This window comes from Drosophila mauritiana, chromosome 2L (assembly GCF_004382145.1).
Source record: "Drosophila mauritiana strain mau12 chromosome 2L, ASM438214v1, whole genome shotgun sequence".
Lineage (NCBI taxonomy): Eukaryota > Metazoa > Arthropoda > Insecta > Diptera > Drosophilidae > Drosophila > Drosophila mauritiana.
Genome location: NC_046667.1, coordinates 13,564,843 through 13,584,226, shown reverse-complemented (window position 1 = coordinate 13,584,226; position 19,384 = coordinate 13,564,843). Strand labels below are relative to the sequence as shown.

General features: G+C 44.4%; 5 protein-coding genes across 5 annotated transcripts in view; 1 reads left to right on the top strand and 4 right to left on the bottom strand.

Annotated features, from left to right (window-relative positions):
- Positions 1-3,181, bottom strand: part of LOC117146254 (angiotensin-converting enzyme) — a 41,110-nt gene extending 37,929 nt beyond the window's left edge. Inside the window, exons 1-5 of the mRNA XM_033312204.1 lie at positions 2,676-3,181; positions 2,018-2,524; positions 1,318-1,476; positions 1,021-1,261; positions 232-956 (exon numbers count right to left, since the gene is read on the bottom strand). Of these exons, the coding sequence (XP_033168095.1) occupies positions 232-956; positions 1,021-1,261; positions 1,318-1,476; positions 2,018-2,524; positions 2,676-2,918 (1,875 nt within the window). The 5' untranslated portion in view covers positions 2,919-3,181. The remainder of the gene's footprint in view (positions 1-231; positions 957-1,020; positions 1,262-1,317; positions 1,477-2,017; positions 2,525-2,675) is intronic.
- A 2,175-nt stretch (positions 3,182-5,356) lies between these two features.
- Positions 5,357-5,867, bottom strand: LOC117148341 (acylphosphatase-1). Its single transcript, XM_033315680.1, has one exon. It carries the CDS (start codon positions 5,746-5,748, stop codon positions 5,386-5,388), a length of 363 nt encoding a protein of 120 aa, XP_033171571.1. The 5' UTR covers positions 5,749-5,867; the 3' UTR covers positions 5,357-5,385.
- A 414-nt stretch (positions 5,868-6,281) lies between these two features.
- LOC117141351 (angiotensin-converting enzyme) lies at positions 6,282-8,659 on the bottom strand. Its single transcript, XM_033304761.1, has 4 exons — positions 8,353-8,659; positions 7,350-8,296; positions 6,738-7,298; positions 6,282-6,678 (listed from the first exon to the last, which is right to left on the bottom strand). Exons 1-4 carry the CDS (start codon positions 8,371-8,373, stop codon positions 6,372-6,374), a joined length of 1,836 nt encoding a protein of 611 aa, XP_033160652.1. The 5' UTR covers positions 8,374-8,659; the 3' UTR covers positions 6,282-6,371.
- A 167-nt stretch (positions 8,660-8,826) lies between these two features.
- On the bottom strand, positions 8,827-12,334 carry LOC117140270 (angiotensin-converting enzyme). Its single transcript, XM_033303100.1, has 7 exons — positions 12,253-12,334; positions 10,807-11,413; positions 10,031-10,394; positions 9,404-9,970; positions 9,206-9,346; positions 8,973-9,145; positions 8,827-8,909 (listed from the first exon to the last, which is right to left on the bottom strand). The coding sequence occupies exons 2-7, from the start codon at positions 11,390-11,392 to the stop codon at positions 8,893-8,895; spliced, it is 1,848 nt and encodes a 615-aa protein (XP_033158991.1). The 5' UTR covers positions 11,393-11,413; positions 12,253-12,334; the 3' UTR covers positions 8,827-8,892.
- Positions 12,335-13,526: 1,192 nt separating this feature from the next.
- Positions 13,527-19,268, top strand: LOC117140250 (protein SMG5). The gene is made up of 6 exons (XM_033303056.1): positions 13,527-13,734; positions 14,190-14,340; positions 14,407-16,049; positions 16,130-17,488; positions 17,825-17,983; positions 18,056-19,268. The coding sequence occupies exons 2-6, from the start codon at positions 14,201-14,203 to the stop codon at positions 18,295-18,297; spliced, it is 3,543 nt and encodes a 1,180-aa protein (XP_033158947.1). The 5' UTR covers positions 13,527-13,734; positions 14,190-14,200; the 3' UTR covers positions 18,298-19,268.
- The last annotated feature ends 116 nt before the right edge of the window (positions 19,269-19,384 follow it).

The following is a 19,384-nucleotide window of genomic DNA, read 5'->3' as shown; positions in this document are numbered from 1 at the left end:
TTGGAAGAACTAAAGATTTTCTTTCTTTAAACCAGAGCCACGTCATCTTTTCATTTATCAAAAACTGTCTTCGTTTCTATATTATATTCAGCACAATCAACTTTAGGAGAAAAAATGAATATAATAATAAAGAACAAAGAATCTTAATGTGAGCTTTATTTAGCAGTAGCGATATCTCTTATTCTCGTATTCACTGGCATATATTTCACAACAATCCATCATTATCATTACCTTGTCAATGGCCATGGTGAACAAATAGTTAATATCATAACTGGACTCATCGAGGGATCTTTGCAGTAGTCCTAGAGTCTGTAAATGCCTAGGAGTGGATACGGACAGCCCGATGGCATCGCCCACCGCCTGGTGAAATGCCGGATTCGCTCCATTTCTGAAGATCTTGGGCAGATGACGATACTGCAAGAAGTACTGAATGTGCGCCATCTCATGGTGCACACTAATCAAACTTCGCTGATTGATATCCGTACAGATTTTAACGCGGAAATCGTGACGATTGCAAAAGTCCCAGGCGGATGGTTCACATAGAACCCTCCGATCCAGGGGCTGTTCGAAGATGGAGTTGCGATAGAACTCCGGACCCACCGCGGACATGTTAATGGAGGTGAAGAACTCCTCGGCCAGCTGGAACATCAGTTGCGGTGTATAGCCCTGTTCCACCATTCTCGGCGTGACGTCGATCAGCTTCCGGCCTGGATAGGGTATCAAAATGTCCAGCACATTGGACCACGACTGGCCGTACATGTTGCCCAGAATGTGCGAGGGAATGGGTGCTATGCGGTTTATCCGATCTGGACCATAGTAATCCCTCAGCTTGCGGCGCACATAGGCATGCAATCCTTCGTAAAGGGGTCTTATCTGCTCCCAAACAATGTCCATATCCTGACGGAAGTTACCCGACTCGTAGGCCAAATACCAATACTCCCCGCCATTGGTGACATCTGGAAAGGAAGGGATTTTAAGTTATGTATTTGAGTTCTTGTCTTTTAAGGACTTCCTACTCACTGTTTACGTAGGCCACCTCCTGCATCACATCGATCAACTGCTCATAACTATCCCGCATTCCGCGTCCCGCCTTCCTGTGGTATTCCACCCAAGTGTGCTGCAGCTCATCCCAATCCCTGCTCTTGGCCATGATGTCCTTCAGCTGGGGTATGTAGTGAAGATCGCACTGAAAGGGCTGCTGGTAGGCACAGATCCCGGCGCTGTTGTACAGGAACAGCATCTCATTGAGCAGGCGATTGTACTGAAGAACTTCTCATTCTATACTTGATGTTTGATGGAGATGCACGTGTAACTCACCCTATCCAATACATCCAGGGGCAGAGCATTGGGTCCCACTTCCGACTGCAGCATCAGTTGCCTGTAGAGTCGACGGTCGAAGATGAGATCCTTATTAATCCGCTTGGATTGCTCGGCAGTGATGCGCTGGAACTCCACATACCGCTGTTGAGCATTTAGCTAAACATTCAGTAAAACAAAATATATTAACTATTTGGTACGGAAAGTACACCCATTGGTGTACGAAATTGATCAAACTTTAAATTAGATATCACACCTCCTCAATCGATAGATACTAGGTCGATAAGAAGACATCATTCTTTTTAATGTGAAATACTTTAACATTAAACTTAAGCCTCTATGATGAAGCCATACTATCTTTAGGATTAGCACTGCTGTAACACATGTGAAGCCCAGTCATATGATGTACATATCTACCTTCAAGCACCGATTAGTCCACAAACAGTTCGGTTGGGAAAACACATGACATTGGCATGTCTGCCTGGGAATCTGACAAGGCGATTCGACCTTCAGAATGCGACTTTTCTGACTTTTCACGGGTGTGCGTGAGTAAGAAAACCACCACAGCGAGCCATGGGAAACTGCACCACCACCAACACACCTACAATCACCATCGCCGCAAAGATCGCGTGCCGTTCAACCACAATTACGCGATTTACTAGTTTTTGGCATTTGTATGTGGCCAAAACCGCTCACTCACCGCTTCCGTTTGGGTAAAATCATTCACGTTCGTCTCGAAGTTCCACTGAGCAGCCACATTGGCGGTGCACTCCAGCGATCCTTTCTGATCCGACTCCACCAGCAGGATGCGCAGCTTCTCCAGCTCCTGCTGATAGCGACGATCCTGCTGATATCGCTGACGTTCCAAGTAGCCCTGATTTAGATTGAAACGATCCTGGTTCGATAGGAAGGGATTCTCGAACCGATTGCGATTGTTGATGCCCACGAATTCCACATTTGGATTATTATTGTAGTTGTACTGATCGTTGGGATTGAAGTTACGCTCTCCTTGGGAGGAGTAGGGCACATCCGAATAGCGTCCATTGGGATTGGCATCGTTGCCGTAGTTACGTTCGGTGGTACTGGAAATGGGTCCGTAGTTGTGGTTGGAAAACCTGGCCCCACTAAAGGGTGAATCACTAAAGTTCACGCGGGGCGTGGGATAGCCATAGCCGATCCTCATCCGTTCGTCATCTGTCTGGCCAAACTGCAAGCGGAATTGCAATGAGTTATGATAGTAATTTAACACGGAGAAACTTTTATTCCACAAGGAGTGTTTTTAATAGAAAATACAGTTTTATTTGTAGTGTTGGAATGGTTTTTAACGAACTTTCAAGTGAAAGATGTGCCACACCCACCCTGAAGTCGTCGAGTCCGTCGTCGGTGTTGCCACCTCCTCCTGCATCGGAATAAGGTGGTCCGTAGCGCTGATCGCGATCCCGATCCGCTCGAAGTTGGGCCGGAGTGGTGGCCACATTCGGGGTGTATCCATTGTAAAAGACCTCGGGCTGAGGGGTGGGCAGATTCAGTTGGGGACTGGCCGAACTCAAAGTCAGGCTGAGGCTGAGGCAAAGACAGCCCAAAAGCGAAACACTGTGCATTGCGTTTATCTTAAGATCTATATTCCACACTGCCAAGGTCGCCGTTGACAGCTTAGTTATTAACTCTTTCACAAGCAATTAAATAATTTAATTGCCAGTAACTGGCAGTGTATTTGGCGCACACGATCACAGAATTCTATGGATATTTCGTTATATATCTGTAAGATTCTTGGGCAGGGGAAAGAACTTGTATCTTTCCGTTTTCACTTTCACTTAACAAGCACAATATGCACAATTTCTGGTACCGCCTACGTAGCGTCCGGTGTCACGTCTAAAACTCTACTGACTAGACAGTAAGAATGCTTTTCGAAATTACTTGCCACTTTTTTTTCAACTCGAAAATGAATTCAAATTTGTACGCTGTCGCTGCCGCCGTTGCAGTTGACGTCGCCGCCAACTTCTCTATATATTTTGTATATATTCGTGTGATAATCGCAATTAGCACTGCCAACGACAACAACTACAATCGCATCTTCCATAAACCTGGGAACAACAATGAGTCGGAACAGCCATTTGTGTGAGTGAGTGGGGTATGTAAATGTTTTTGCCATGCATGCTGGCCATTTCAAGGGAGCAAGAGGGTAAGGGTGCCCCCACATCGTACATGTATCTAGGTATATTCGTGTACTTATCAGGCGAAAAGCTCAACCGCATAATAATAGTCGGCTGTGGGAAAGTAAACGACATTTGAGCTAACTGCCCCAAGCTGCAGCTCACTCGAAATGAGTTAGAAGTTAAAACATCAGCTCAGATATTGAGAAAAACTAAGATACGCTCGTCAAATTCCGAAATTCTTGCGCTAATTTACTAACTAAAAATAAAAAAGCCTTCTTATAATACAGCTACACCACTAAACAGCAATACTTTGGAAATATATTTCATTTGGATATGGAAGTATCTTGATCAAAGGACTTTTATTTAGAACTAAATTATTTAATATAAACAAATCAATGACCCAGCATAAGTGGACCCATGCAAAGTCATTGTCATTAAACTGTTTGTTTAGCTTAGAGCTTAGATTAAGCTCGACTTGCATTAGACTAACTCACTAGCATCCACCCGCATTTGTGGCTTTTTTATTGCTGCTCTTGACCCAGAGAAATGTGGCAAGTGTTTTGAGTCATACCGGCAAGTACTGAAAACAGGTGTATCTAACGTGCTGCAGCAAATGCGTTCCACCTGTAGCTCCAACTAGCGAAGAGAGCAAATCAGCGGTAAATGAGCAGAATTTAATGACTTCTGACGCCCGAGATGCTTTGCATTTGTTTAACAACCCATTAAACTAATAGTTATACTGCTTCCATATAAGCTTAGATTTATCACTTTTCTTTGCCTTTATATCTTAAAAGCCTTAATATCTTAAAAGCCTAGGGAAATTATGTGTATATAAATAGTTTCAGAACTAGTCATTAAACTTGAGCTTTAAAATTCTATTTGAGTGTACTTTTCATTAGAATGCATGTGATGGAGATCTGAATTTGTACACCCTCGCTTGAGGAATTTCAATTTCTACACACGATCTTGACCCGATGGCATGTAAAAAACTTGTGACTCATGTCAGGTGAACGATTGCCGGTGAAAATCGAGATGATATATGGGCAGGGAACTATCCCCAAAGATGTTAAGTGGGGGAGCATGACTCTTCACCCCGATGAATTGAATGACTGATGCCTTGATTGTCAATCTGCTGACATACAAATGAGAATGCATATATTGTATATTATATATTAATGTGTTCGGGGAGAGGTGTGTGATTCAGGCAGTAATTAGATTGGGATCTGCGAAGTCGCTATCTGTCTCGGATATGAGCTCATAAATATTAGACACTTTATGATGTGGTTGGCTGGCTCGGTTTTCTACCTGGAACTGATACCTCCAAAACAAAAAAAGAAACCATATTTTTTGGGCCAAAAGCTAATTACCAGTCAAGGTCGGCCAGGGTTTTATTACCACTTGGCTATGTCCAGATCGAATATAGTACACGTTCTGGACAGCTAAGAACCGTGGGAAAATAGCGCCAAGTGCCTGTAAATCATTAATTTACACGAGTGAATAGTTTATGACGCACACCAAGCACGTACTGCAAATACCTTTTATTTTTATTTTTGCCAATAGTTATTTGCATTGTTTTAATAAATGGCTATTGAGTGAAGAGCCCAGCGCGTCATTATAATCAAGTGCATTTTAATTACAGGGCACGCTTATGTTTTGCATTTGGCTTAGATTATTTCCGCTTATTTTAAGTAAACAACACGTTAATCATCATCAAGAAGACGCTGACTGATTGAGAACAAATGCAAACCCAACGAACTGTGACTCTACATCCCAAACTCACTTCCCATTGGTAATTCAAGGATTTTAGAATAATATCGGATTTCCCAAGGACTATGCAGATTATTTTTCTCAATTCCCTCATATACCAAGCACAATTTTTCACATTTAATTTTATTGTTCCGTCAAAAATCCGCTAATAGCTATCATTGTGGCTGGAACTACTGCCAAATCCTTCATGATCTGCGCGATTCTCGTGTGGATCGGGCTTGATATGAAAGTTCGCATAGCCATAGCGATCGCGCTCCCGCTGCGAACTGAACTCCACCTTCTCGATGCTGGATAGCGGACTGCCCGTCGTCCTGAGCCACTCCTTCATCACATCCATCTCGGCGGGACGACCCTCGATGTAACCCTTCACGGTGCCCCTGCTGGAGTTCATGCACCAGCCGCGGAGACCCAGTATCTTGGCCTTTCGCAGGGCGTGGCGCCGGAAGTTGACGCCCTGCACCCGGCCAAATACCTCGAACTCGCAGGAATGGACATTCTGGTTCGCCATTTCGAAGAAGTCTCTACTTTGGTTTCCCAAGATAGGGAAATTCTGGGACTTTTGACGAAATCAAAAGGGGCCCAAATTTGATTTAATCTACATTTGCGTTACACATTTTGAACAAAAACGAAAAGAATATAACACAGGCTCGGCAAACTTAAAAAACATACACAAGTTTCTTAATAACCGCCATTCCAATTTGACACTCATATGTAAATAGATACTCTACATTTATTCTACATCTGTAAAAATATTTATTATTTGCCTTTTAATTGTGACATACTTTTAGGTAGTTGAAACCAATTGATCCATAAACAGGTTTTATTACTATACAACACCTTAAAACCAAAGACACTAGAATAACTAATTAAAAATAACTAAATTCTTCTAGTGTCTTTGCTTAAAACAGTGATTTATTTAATTTTTCTATCTAAGGCACGTATATTTTATCTTTTAGCATATCATTATTTTTCCGATGATGAAATGCAAAGAGTTCATTTTCATATACAACTTGTTGGAAGTCTTATATAAGACTGTACTAAATGCCTTTCCATTATTATCTGTTTTTATTTAAATAATTTACTAGTGATTAAATTTCCAAAATATTCCCAGCACTGGATAAATACTGAAACTTATGTCCAGCCCACTTCCAGGTTGTTTTCTTGATTCTGGTGTTGCAACCAGTCTTGCAGAGGTTGAAAGTAGGTGAGCAATCCATCTATGCTGATCTCGGGCTCACCAAGTAGAACCTTTAGCACCTCCCTATAGTGAACCGAAGATCCCAGGGACATGGCCCGTTTCAGAATCTCTCCAATGCCTCGCTGATCGGATAAATCACACAAGTCCAGGGGTTTCCTGGGATTGCCCATTTCAAACTGGCCAGTTATGGTGCAGAAGTGTTTCAACAGTTGGAACTGCAGAACAATGCTCAGGAAGTTGCTGAAAATCATCATCACTTAATATTTATATTTTTACTATATACCATTTAATATTTTTACCTGGCATACTGGTCATCTACCTCCATGAGAAGCTTGGCCGGCACATCGAACTGTTCATTGGTTCGTTTCATTGGGGCAGCAGCTCCCGTATAATGTTCTGTAAACCTCCAATAGGCCTCATTATCATCCGCCTTAATATGTCCTGCCAGGACCTCAACTCTGTAGCGATCTAGTACATAGAAGACAGGCAGCAGGAACACAACCCTCAAGCCCTGAATATACAGGCGATTCAAACGGGCGGGCAGCTCCTTCCACTTGTTATCCCTCAGCACTCCCAGTTTTCTAAGGAATCGCGGTGAACTGGCTGCCATGGAGAAACACTTCCCGATGGCATCACTGAAATTGGGAAAGGGCTCCTCTTGGAGCAAAGTTGGTTGAATCGAGGCAGCTCGATAGTATTGCAAATCCGACTGGGCCTCAAACATATTGAAGAAACGCTCCTCATCGTTCAGTGGGCAGTAGGTGAAGTTCGTCCTTGGTAGAGCATAGTATCGCCAGGCTTTGTGCCAGCAGCGATCATCATCATCGGAGGATATTTTCTGGGCATATGTCCAAAGTGAGCTAAAGTGATAAATATAATTAAACTGTGAGATATCTGATGAAATAACTTACTTCTCCAACTGCGGAAAACCCAGAGTTCTGAAGTACTCGGCCACATTCCAGAAAACCCTTTGAGTGGTGCTCAATCCTCGACGGTGCAGCTCCTGGGTAATATTGGCCAATCCGATCTCCGGTGACGGCAGATCCACATACCATTCGGCCTGAACCCGCCGGAAAGCATTTCCAATAAAGACCTCTGCCAAATGCTGGGGATAGGGTCTATTCCTGGGCACCAAATGCTCCCCATGCATCTTCCTCAGTGATCCCCTGACATGGGCGTGGAACTGAAGAAACAGCGGCCTCAAGCCATGCATTATCTTATCCAGCAGAGTCATTGTCTCCTGGCCGTTCAGTTCCAGGGATCGAAACCAATAGTCCTCGGCACGAGGATACCCATTCAGCTGGGCGGTCTTCTTGTACAGATCCATAAAGTCAACAAACTGAGATCTGGTGGCCAAGCCCGTGCGACTGCGCCACTCGAACCAGTAATATTCGATCTCGTCTAGATCTCGGCTTCCTTGAACTATGGACTGAACCTCGGGTATGAGTCTTAGAGTGCAGTTCCCCGGCTGTTTGTAGGCACACAGCTTGACATTGTGGTAATTATCGCTCATGCTGGAGGCCAATGCGTAGACCAGCTTCAAATCTCTGCCACTCAGTGCCTCATAGCCCAATTGGGGGATTTTGTCCAGAAGCCTCCGCTGGCGGGAGTCACCCAATCCCAAACGCTTGAACTTGGCCTTTCGCGTCGTTAGGGTCCGCACATACTTTATAAGCTTATCATCGGTGACCTCGATCTCCAGGAGAGCCACCAAATCATTCGGGCCGCGCAGTTCATTCAACAACTGAGCCAAAACAGCCTGATCATAAATAACAGCCAGTTGCTGATTGGTCTCGTTCAGAAATCTTTCCAATGTGGCATCAGTCGGCGATTCAGCCTGGGTTAATCCCACCAGGAGCTGAAACATCAAGATCTTAGGGAAGTGCGAAAGATTACCCTGTCAATTTGGCTCACCAAAACCGCAGGTATCCACATATTCCCACACTTTCTACTAAACTCACTTTCGCAACTCAATTTTTTAGCTCATTGAAATTCCCGACACTTTTGGTCAACGTTCTGCGCCGGCGCAGCTCTCGAAGTCAACTGACTTGGGCCGACGACAATCCATGAATCCATGGCCAGTGGAGTGAGTCCGGTGGCTAACTGAGCGCCCAGTTGGCCATTTGTAATTATAATGTGTTCCACTTAGAAAATACAACCACGACTTCACTTGGCAATATCTACAACTTGTTTACTGAGACAATTATGTTCAGCACTTTGTTTTTGGCCGGGCATTTCATATATCATGAACATTTACTTACAGAACCATAAAATAATTACCGGTTTCTATTTTGAACTTTATCTTTACCTACCTGTTTTGTATCATAAATATAATATAAAAGTCTTAAATAAAAGCCCAAGTAATTTGTTATAAGCAAGTATAAAATGTATAGTTAAGATATTGTTAAACTTTATTGAGCAATGAACTGTGTAAGAACACTGAAATCATTTGATTTATGATGACACGCATTCTGAAATTAGAAAACACACATTTAGACTTAGTATCCTTAAATTTCAAGAACGTGGCAACTTACTATTTGAAGTAGTCCAGCCAATGTGGACATTGTTCTTAATGTTCTCCGCTTCCAGCCAAACGCGCAGTGGCTCAAAGTACTCGGCGATGGCCTTTCCGGACATGATGCGCTCGCCGTTGAAGGCCTCCAGTGCATCGGGCCAGGGCTTCGAGGCGCCCATGGACAGCATGTTGCTATAGGATTATCAAAAACATAAATAAATATATATTATATATTTATATCCCCAAACTTACTGGAAAGCAGCACCAGCTGCAGCACTTCCGTAGATATCGCAGTTATCCAGAGGCAACTCCACATTGTTGGGATCATATTGGCCAGCCTTGATGCAGGCGGACTTGTAGAACTGAAACTGAATGATGAAGGAGACCAAGTATCTGCAAGATATAACCAAAATAAATCAGATATCCTCGAGTAAGTTAGCAGGTACCCACCTCAGATACTCGACATCGGCGGAAATGTGATACTTGGCCGGAGCATCAAAGTCCTTTTCGCTTCGCACAACTGGCGGTTCAATGCCGGAGTACTCGTCCCTCAACTTCCAGAAGGCACAGTTCCAGTTGGCCTTGTCGACCTCACCGCGGAACAGCGACCAGCGATACTTGTCCATGGTGAAGGCGAAGGGCAGGAAAACGATCTTGTCCAGGGCGGTGAGGAAGAGCTGGTTAATGCGAGCCTCGTCATCGCGCACATAATCCTTCAGCAGGCCAATCTTCTCGAGATGTTTGGGTGTCGATACGGACAGGGAGAGCACATCACCGACAGCTTCGTGGAAACCGGGATTGGCACCAGTGCGATAGACGAAGGGTTGGTGTTGATACTGCAGGAAATACTGAATGTGTCCCAGTTCGTGATGCACGGTGAAGAGCTGATCCTGTGTAACCCGGGTGCACTGCTTGATGCGCACATCGTCGGTGAGGTAAAAGTCCCAGGCGCTGGCATGGCAAACCAGATCGCGGCCATCGGTGGGCTTCTCAATGATTGACTTGTCCCAGAAGTCCCTGAAATAAACAAACATTAATAAATAAACATTCAACTAATCGTATATATTGAGTACTTACTGTGGCAGCTTGGTAAGATTCATAGACGTGAAGAAGTCGTCGCCCATTTGGAACATTTTGAGTGGTGTGTAGCCCTGCTTTTCCATCTCAGCGCTCACATCCACCAGGGGCTTCTCCGGGAATGGGGATACGATGTCCGCAATCTCTGACCACTGCTGCGCCCACATGTTGCCCAAAAGGTGCATGGGAATGGGTCCTGTCTCGGAGACCACCGCGTCACCATAGTGTTTCCTCAGGCGGTAGCGCACATAGCCATGGATCTGCTGATAGAGCGGACGAATATCCGCGAAGATGTCCTCCAGCTGCTGCTCAAAGGTGTCGTCCTCGTACTCATCCAACCAGGCCTCGGCACCGGAGGTGAAGTCTGGAAGCAGAAAATTACATTTTTATTTAAACAAGTACTCTAATTCACTTTAAAATTTTTAATTTGTTTATATCGTAATTATATTCATTACTAGAATGACAAAAAGCACTGAATTTATAACGTTTTGCTGGCTAAAATTACATTAACTAAAATCTAATCTACAAAAGCTGTTTTTTGCTTAGCTAATGGATTTTGTGACAAATTGCAGCGTAAGTAAAAACTCACGCCTCTCGTTTTATAGTAGTAAAAATATTTTAAAACACATTAAAGTGCTAGGATCTCTTTGTCCTTAATTATCCCTGATTAAGTTTTTCCACTGAATAAATCCATTTTTGAATACTCTATTGTTGTTAAAAGACTTATTCAATCGCCTTAATAAATCATTTAAAATTGCAATAATGTTTCTACTTACTATTCAGTTTGGCTGCCTTGGTGTTGAGCTCCACGTAGCGTTCGAATTGGGATCGCACGGCGGTTCCGGCCTTGTCGTAGAACTCGCGCCAGTAGTAGGCGAGCTCCTCGTGGTCACGGCTCTTGCTGATGACCTCCTCGATCTCCGGGTCGAGGGCTAGGTCGCACTTGGTGCTGTCCTTGTAGTCGCACACCTTGACCTTGGCGAAATTCGACTCCATGGCGGAGAGTGTGTCCAGCAGTTCGGCATAGTCGGCTTCGGGTAGAGCGGCATAGCCCAGTTTGGTCAGAGCCTTGAACTGGCGCTTGAGATCCTCCGACTGGTACGAGCGCCATTGGAACTTGGTGGTGTCACTGGCCACCTCCTTCATGAACTTGGCCAGCTCGGCGGATATCTCATTCTTCTTCTTTTCGTTCTCGTCGGTGATGTTGGAGCCATAGGCCCAGGAGGCCTCGGTTTCCACATTGGTTCGCTTGGCCAGCTCCTTGTTCAGATTCTCCAGGTACTCCTTGGCCTGTATCTCCTCCTTGACCAGCGCTTGGGTTACCGCCAAAGTAGCCAGCAGGACTAGCAGGAACAGTCTCATGTTGATCAAATACTTTCTCGCCTGAAAATTATAGTAAGCATTTTGAATTTGAATTTCGATTACACACGATCCAGTTCTGTTTTATGTTGTTATGTCAACTCGATGACGTTTCTGATGAGGAGAACGCTCTCGCGTAATTGATTAAAGTGTCGCATTTTCGGATGACTCTGGGGTCAGATCGAAACGCTTTATACTATATATCAGTATGTATCTCAAGTGATTGCCCACCATATTGATAATACTCTGGAACTCACTTCAACTGAACAAGCCGACCAATAAGATAAGATACTCGTTATGATTGTTCTTTTCAATCTGTTACAAAATCAATTTTGAAAAGAGAGAACTTTCGATAATCAATTATATGGTGTTTTGCTTGACAAACCTCGACTTTTATTTTATCTAACATCTATATGCATAGAAAAGATCGTAAATGCAACCTAGGCAAATAACAGGTGCTTTTGCTACATAGAAAGTATAAAGTAAACTATCATTTTATGGTCATAGATCGTAATTAACATCGATTAGATCGACTAACCACCGCAGAAGTGTTTCAGATATTTCTTGAATTTACGACCATGTCCACCGAAATGACTGTGGAAAACACAATAGATCCGTGGTGTGCAGTGCACGATTCCGATAAGATTATCATGGGATTATAGTGGCTGGTAAAATTGAACATTTATAGTAAATATTAAGAAGGCACTAATCGCGGAACAGTTCGCTAAGTAATTATGTCATAAAAGTAATTGTTAACGATCCCAATTAAAGGCTACTAAAGGCTATTTGAAAATCCGTTAATTGCGCTAATGCGAATGACTTGTTTCAAGTTCTCAAAATTCGAATCCGAAAGAGAAACTTACGTTCTGTCCGACGATATTTCCCAACGGATCGAACGTGACCGGTTCGCCAGCGGTCTGAACTGAAACTGAGAACGCTCGAGTAAGATTGCGTGAGTTTTATAGCCAAGAGCAGAGGAACTGCCCGAGAATCGCCCGGCAATAATGCACTAAGAAAAATAATTATATGCATATGTTCGTGCTTGATCTGGAAACACAGTTGTTGCTATATTTAGTTCACTGTTTCCCTCAAGCCAATTTGGTCTGATATTGAAATAAAGCTAGGCATTTTATGGTGTTTAACACTTATCAAATTCACTCGGACTAATCTCTGGAGACATAAGAGCAGACGATAAAAAAATATAAATATATTTAAAATATAAAATGCTTTGAAAATGCAAATCATATAAAACTTTTAAGCAATTTTTTAAGAAATAATATTATAAAATGCTACATATTGTGAAACGAAAAATGCAATAAATTATTAATGTATGGTTCTTACAAATAAAGTATGATAAGTGGAATTTTTTAGAGTGACTTGGGCTATCTGTTCCTCGACGTGCCCAACGCTAATCGAGTGACCAAACGACTTGAATGTCGCCGAGAGAAATGGTCGATAAACTCGAGCATTATTTATTTTTAATTCGAGATCGGCTTAGTCGCGGCTGAGGTTTCCAATCCGTCTGGGGTTCTCGGCCAGGTAGGCGCAAAGATAAGCCGACGTTTGGAAGATCATTAATATGCCTGACACATTTCCTCACATTTGGCAAATATTATTGAAGACGCCAAGAAAAAAAGACTAAGTCAATAAAAGGTGATAAAACTTGTGATGAAAATAAACTAATGGGCACTTATCTCTCTTTGGGTACAGAAAAAAAACATAAGTGGGCGGCCATTGCACCTTTCACACACTAATTATTTGCTAAATATTGTAATACTTACCTTTTTCTTTTTTCGTTTATATGTGACCCAAATAAACCACCAAAATAATAGCTAAAGTCCACTCTACTTGTGATCTGGTCAATATTTAAATATAAGAAATATTCATTTTGATTCCATTTTTATTTTATTGTAAGTTACATACTACATACAATACTTAGACCCTTTTTACAGTTGGAAAGTAAAATGTAGAGTATATTCGAATAACCCGCCGATGGTAGAACAATCGATACCAAACTTAATCGACAGCGCGTTTTCCAGCACTGAAAAGAGTGAGGCAAAACAGCGCTGCATGATGCTATTTAGGCATTGAACATAGCAACCAAATTATACGAAATGAGTCAAATTTTACCTAACACACTCCACACATTGTTGCCTGAAAGTCAGCAATCATTCTTCCAGCCCATCTAAATTACCCGCCAAAAAAAATCGTACATTGCATGCTGAGCATTGCGGACTGCGCAGTCTGACCGTGCATGCGCCATCTTGTTGTTTAACAAAGGAAGAGCGAAAACGTGAAATTTGCAGAACGACACATCAAACAGAGCCACTAAATCCGCATAAAAGGTAATGCAAATCGTGCAGGTAAACAGTTGATGAACGCCATTCGATTCTACCTGAGTGCAGCTGGCAAAAGTGCATAACAATATCGCAGCGCAGCAGCGCATCGCATCGTTTTTATTTCGCAATCGCAGTTGCTGCAGTATCGAAAATACCAGAGCAGAGAAAAGCAAAAGGCAAAGGCAAAAAGTATCTGTGTGTGTGTTCGATTGATTATTCAATAAAACGAAACTACGCAATGCGCATGTGTTTGTGTGCGTCACCAGTTGAAACAAAAACAATACAATAACAACAATAAAGTACGCTTTTTTATTTCGAAAACAATTCGTCAGCAAAAAAAACAAGAGTAAGAAACAGCTGGAACATTCAAGCATCTAGTGGGTGTTTACTGTATCTCCTCAGTTGACAGCTGTGTTTCTCAGAATTCTCATATGATATGATTGGTAATTTGTATGTTTCAGTACCTCGAACTATGGAGGTTACACTCAGCTCGGGCGGATCATCGAACGCCTCCAGCGAGTGCGCCATGGACGGCGGGACGAATCGCTCTCGCGGCTTGGAGACCAACAATGGAACTTGCATCCTCAGCCAGGAGGTAAAGGATCTGTACAGGTAAGTTGGCCACGTGGTGAGTGCTACAGGTGGACTATTATAAATCGTGTCAAATCATCCATACAGGTCCCTCTACACCGCCTCCAAGCAACTGGACGATGCCAAGAGGAATGTGCAAACGGTGGGGCAGCTATTCCAGCACGAAATCGAAGAGAAACGCTCGCTACTGGTGCAGCTGTGCAAGCAGATCATCTTCAAGGACTACCAATCGGTGGGCAAGAAGGTGCGCGAGGTGATGTGGCGACGTGGATACTACGAGTTCATTGCCTTCGTGAAGAAGAACTGGCACAAGCAGTGCCAGGATGCGGCCACGGCCCAGGAGAACATGCAGAAGCTGGAGCGATTCCTCTGCGCTGGCATCTTCAACTACAAACGATTGTCGGCACGCATGGAAGAGATCCATGATCTGGATCTGAAGTATTTGATTGATTTCTCCATAATCAGTGATGGCTACATAAGCGACATGATCGGAGACACCATGGAGTCATCGCATTCGGGCACCCACGCGGTGGACAAGAGTCTGGAGGCCGTGTCCTTTGCCCTCGACACCATACACTCATCGCTGCTCAGTCTGGGCGATCTTCACCGCTACTTTCTAGACTTTCGCATCGACAGCAAACTAAGCATAAGCAAGGAGCAGGTGGCCAAGTACTATCTGGAGGCCTTCAAGCTTAATCCTACCATTGGCATGGCCCAGAACCAGTTGGGTACACTGCACTACGGACAGAATCATGATCTGGACTCCACTTACCACTACTTGTACTCCCTTGTGTGCATCATACCATTCGAACTGAGCGAAAATAATCTAAACAAGCTGTTCGCCAAGCACACCGAATACCTAGAGCGTATGGATCCAGAAAAAGTAGACTTCAGCATCGAGGATTTCTTTGCCCGTTTCTATCTGATTGTGGACATATTTTTCTTCGACAAAGATGTGCCGGACTTTAACTCCCTGTGCCACTGCGTGCTTATTGATCTACGCAAGATCCTGTGCTCCCAGCAGCTGCGAGTTCCGGAGCCAAGCATCTTCAAGATTGTCTCCATTCTGTTCTTCTGCCTGTCCAAGCTAAAGATGATTAACTCGCCAAGGGTTTACTCACTGCACGCCTTTCTGGTGGCTGCCTGTTCCGATCTAATGGACGCCTGCATCGTCAGCATCGAGCAGACAATCCTGGCTCGCGCCCAAGACAACGAGCGCTTCCAGGCGGAGTACGAGGAACGCTTTCAGGAGTTTGATACTGTGGTGCGCAAGTCCCGGAATGAGTACAAGAACTGGCTAGCTGCAGTAGGCGAATGTGAGCGCAAGGACAAGAAGTTGATGCCACGCCCGCACTCTCTAAAAGATTGCAGTTCGGATTCGCGGGACAGCCAGCACTCGGGCGAGGAGGCAAAGACCCAGGAGGCTGCTGACGGCGACAAGATCGGTGAGGCCGTCTCCACGCGCTCCAGTGACGAGGCCAAGGAGTCCGACCTTAAGACCCCGCTCTCCTGCAAGAGCAAGCGACGAGGAATGCGTCTTCGTCGCCGGCGCCGCAAGATCGCCCAGTCGGACGATAGCTCCTGCTATGACAGCGAAAGCGAACTGGACACAGACTTTTACAGCGACGAGGAGGATTACACAGATCTGAGTTCAAACTTTGACACCGATTTCAGCGACATTGATGCAGCTGATCCTGGGGAGCCATGCGGCGAGGAGCACTATGCAGCAGGTGAGTTTGAATACCAATTTCTATCTAAGCAAAAAAAAACCTTTTAAATCTTTTTTCTAAAATTTGTCGAATCCTTACAGCTAATTACAGCAAAAAGGAGCGCAAATCTGGCGGTGGTAGAGGAGGCGGTGGCTTGGTGTACTCCGACAACGAAGACGTTGTTATTGAGGAGGAGAAAATCGTGTATCCCAACGAAGTTGAGCGTAGATCCAACTCACAGGAGGCGGACTCGGAGGAGTTGCTGCGCAGCTTTGAGGTACTGCAGCTGAACTTTAAGAGCGCAGATGATGCTCAAAGCAAGCCATTGGAAGGCGTGGCGGTGCCACCACCGCCCGTCAGCTTTTCAGAGCCACCAAAGAAGCTGATTTATCGCAACAAGTACACCAAGATCAATCCCAACATAGTCATTGACTGTCTGCACAATGAACCGACCATTAGAGCCCTGAAAGTGCTTTTTGACTGGCTGCGCGTCAACCCGGAGATACTCATCGGCTGCTACCACTCGAATCCGGAGTTTGTGCACAAGATCATGAAGCTGCTCAACTACTGCAACATCGACATCTTCACCAGGAAGGTTTACTTCGAGCGCGACCTTCTGACCACCGCCAACGTGCGCGATTCCCTGGTCGAGTTATTTGATGTGCGGGCTAACGTTCCGCTCACCGAGGACTTTGCTTTCAAGAACTTTGACATCTTCCAGATCCCCCAGATTACACTGGACTGGGAGACCAGTATCCGGGAGCGTGTCACTCCCCAGGAAGAGTCCATTCTCCGTATTTTCAAGATGGTCGACTTTGGCTTTTTCATTTGCAAGCAGAAGAAGTTTAACTACAGATTCTGCGTCAAGACGCGTCGTTTCACCGAGACCCAAAAGAAGAAACAGCGCGAGGAGAAGAAGGGAGGCGGATCACGTCGCCGCGAGCGTCGTACCGCTCCGAAGACCAACCGAACAAAGCGGAACGAAGGACGCACACGTCGATACTCCGATCGCAAGAACGGCATTGTCCGCAAGAGCTACACCAGTAACGAGGAAAAGGACACCGTGGAGGAGTGCCGCAAGATGCCGCGCAAGGGTTACCTAAGGAATCGCAATGCCGAGAAGGCGGCTGCTGTTATAACCAGTGCCACGGGAACCTCTTTCGCCGGCGGAACCTCCGCCTCCACAACCACAAACAGTGTCATCGAGAAACTGAATTTGCAATCCAGCTCGGGCGCCGACGAAGAGCGCTCGGAGGCCAAGTCGAAGAAGTGTGAGCTCATGGGCAAGCTGTGGCTGCAAAGCGAGGTGGAGACTTTGGAGGAGGAGCTGCGGGACAGTCCCGCTCATGTGGTGATGTCCCCATTTGTGGTGGTCGATTCAAAGGCATTGACCGAATACAATGGCATAGTCAAGTCGCTGGTGAGGACCAAGAAGTGCATTGTCCTCATTCCAAATGCAGGTGAGTGCGCGTACCTCCGTGTGGGTTGATAAGTTTGACATCGAATCAACGAAGTGGAAAGTAACAATGACATAGAATGACGCCTTTAGAACTTCAAAATTTAAATAATCTATCAACAAGTTTATTACTTCGTGGTATTCCCTGAAATCCAATGAACTTTTATAGTAGAAAAGATTAGATTCTTAACACTTTTGATATGACGGAAGCACATTTAATTTGCCAGTTGTTTTGCTTTCCAATTGTTTTTATAGTTAAGTATATCCACAATTAAGAATGTACTTAACCTGTACCCAAGGAGAAAGACCTCATGCTAATCGATTATCATTTCCCATTTAGTGCTCAATGAGTTGGATGACTTGAAGAAACGCAGCGAGAATGTGCGCCATGTCATCCGTTGGCTGGAGCAGGAGTTTAAGCAGGGCAATAGGCACTTGCGTGCGCAGCGCGATAACGAAAGTCAGCCGCTTTCCCTACTGAAGATATCACGCAAGATGGGTGAGTTTAGCAAATATTTATCGCACGAGAAAGTGCCAGCTAATGGTGTTGTTTTTTTATTGCTACCCACAGATCGTGACGCCTCGGTTTTCCTTCAAATTGCCCAGTTCTGCAATCACCTGGTGGCCAACCATGCCGATCCGCACGTCAGCGAACTGAAGAAGAGCGTCGTCACGTACTTGTCCGGCGATAATTTGCACGAGAAGAACCGCCAGCAACAGAACTTCAGCTACACCGGCATCCTTGACTCGATACCCGTACGCTATGCCCAGATCCAGAGCTTCTACGCAAAGTTTAAGGCCAACAAAAAATGAACGGGCCCAAGTGGAGCGGCAACGGTAGCGGGCGCTAAGGCGGCAAAGGCAACTGCAGACCAAATGCAATGCGAGCTAATAAGGGTGCGAGCGTGTTCTCTCTGTACAACCACAAATCGACATGGAGTTCCAAAGTTAACGATGGCCGTGGACGACGGCAAAACCAAACCAGCAATCGCTGCTGCAGCCTCGGTTGTGGCCGTGTTTTCCCCAAAAAAAAACTGAAACTGAAATTGTTACCATCAGCGGGAGCAAGATTCCGCCAGCCTAGTCTGTGCAGCAGCAGCATTGCGTGGAATTTGCTTGTTGTGTTTAGACCAAACTAAAACAAAATACCAATCAAAATCGTTCACTTTCAACTCGATGGCTACAATGATGACGACCTCCCAGCAAATGTTAAATGGACAATGGCAAACGCACAATCATCAACACAAAATCAGAAGAAAAAAATCGTAAAAAAAAATATCAATCAATCGAACAACTTTTCAAGACAAGCGGTCCACGGACAGAAGATCTTCGTGGAGCAGCTATTTGATGTTGGGAGAGCGGGATGACGGCGACCAGGACGGATCGACCTTCTAATCGGTTATTTGCTTGATGTACCATTTCGTATTCAAGATTTCTCATTTCCTGCGTCGGGCTGGACTTTGGATTCAAACACTCTTGAACTTTCCTGCAGTTGTTTCGTTCTCGGTTTGGCAGACAGAGTTTATTTAAATTTTCACGCTTCTGACTAGGCAATCCGCGTGATCCTCTTCTCAAAAACAAAGTATATGATATATATAACAAACTTACATTTTAATGCAGTCCCAACTAAAGTCTCTCTTGTGGTTCACCAATGCAATTTCCCATTAAAGAATAAAGGAAAGTGCCGCACATATGTAAACAAAATTCTACGTCATTCTAAATGTTTCCGAAATTGAAAGTTATGTTACATTTTGTTTGAATAATAAAGCGCCCAACCACAAAAATGTTGTTTTCATATGGTTTTAATTAAAACAGCTTTTGGTTGACATATCAGAACTGGAAAAACAGGAAATTTAATGGTATAAATTTTTCACATTCCTCGTGAAATAAAAAGCACACA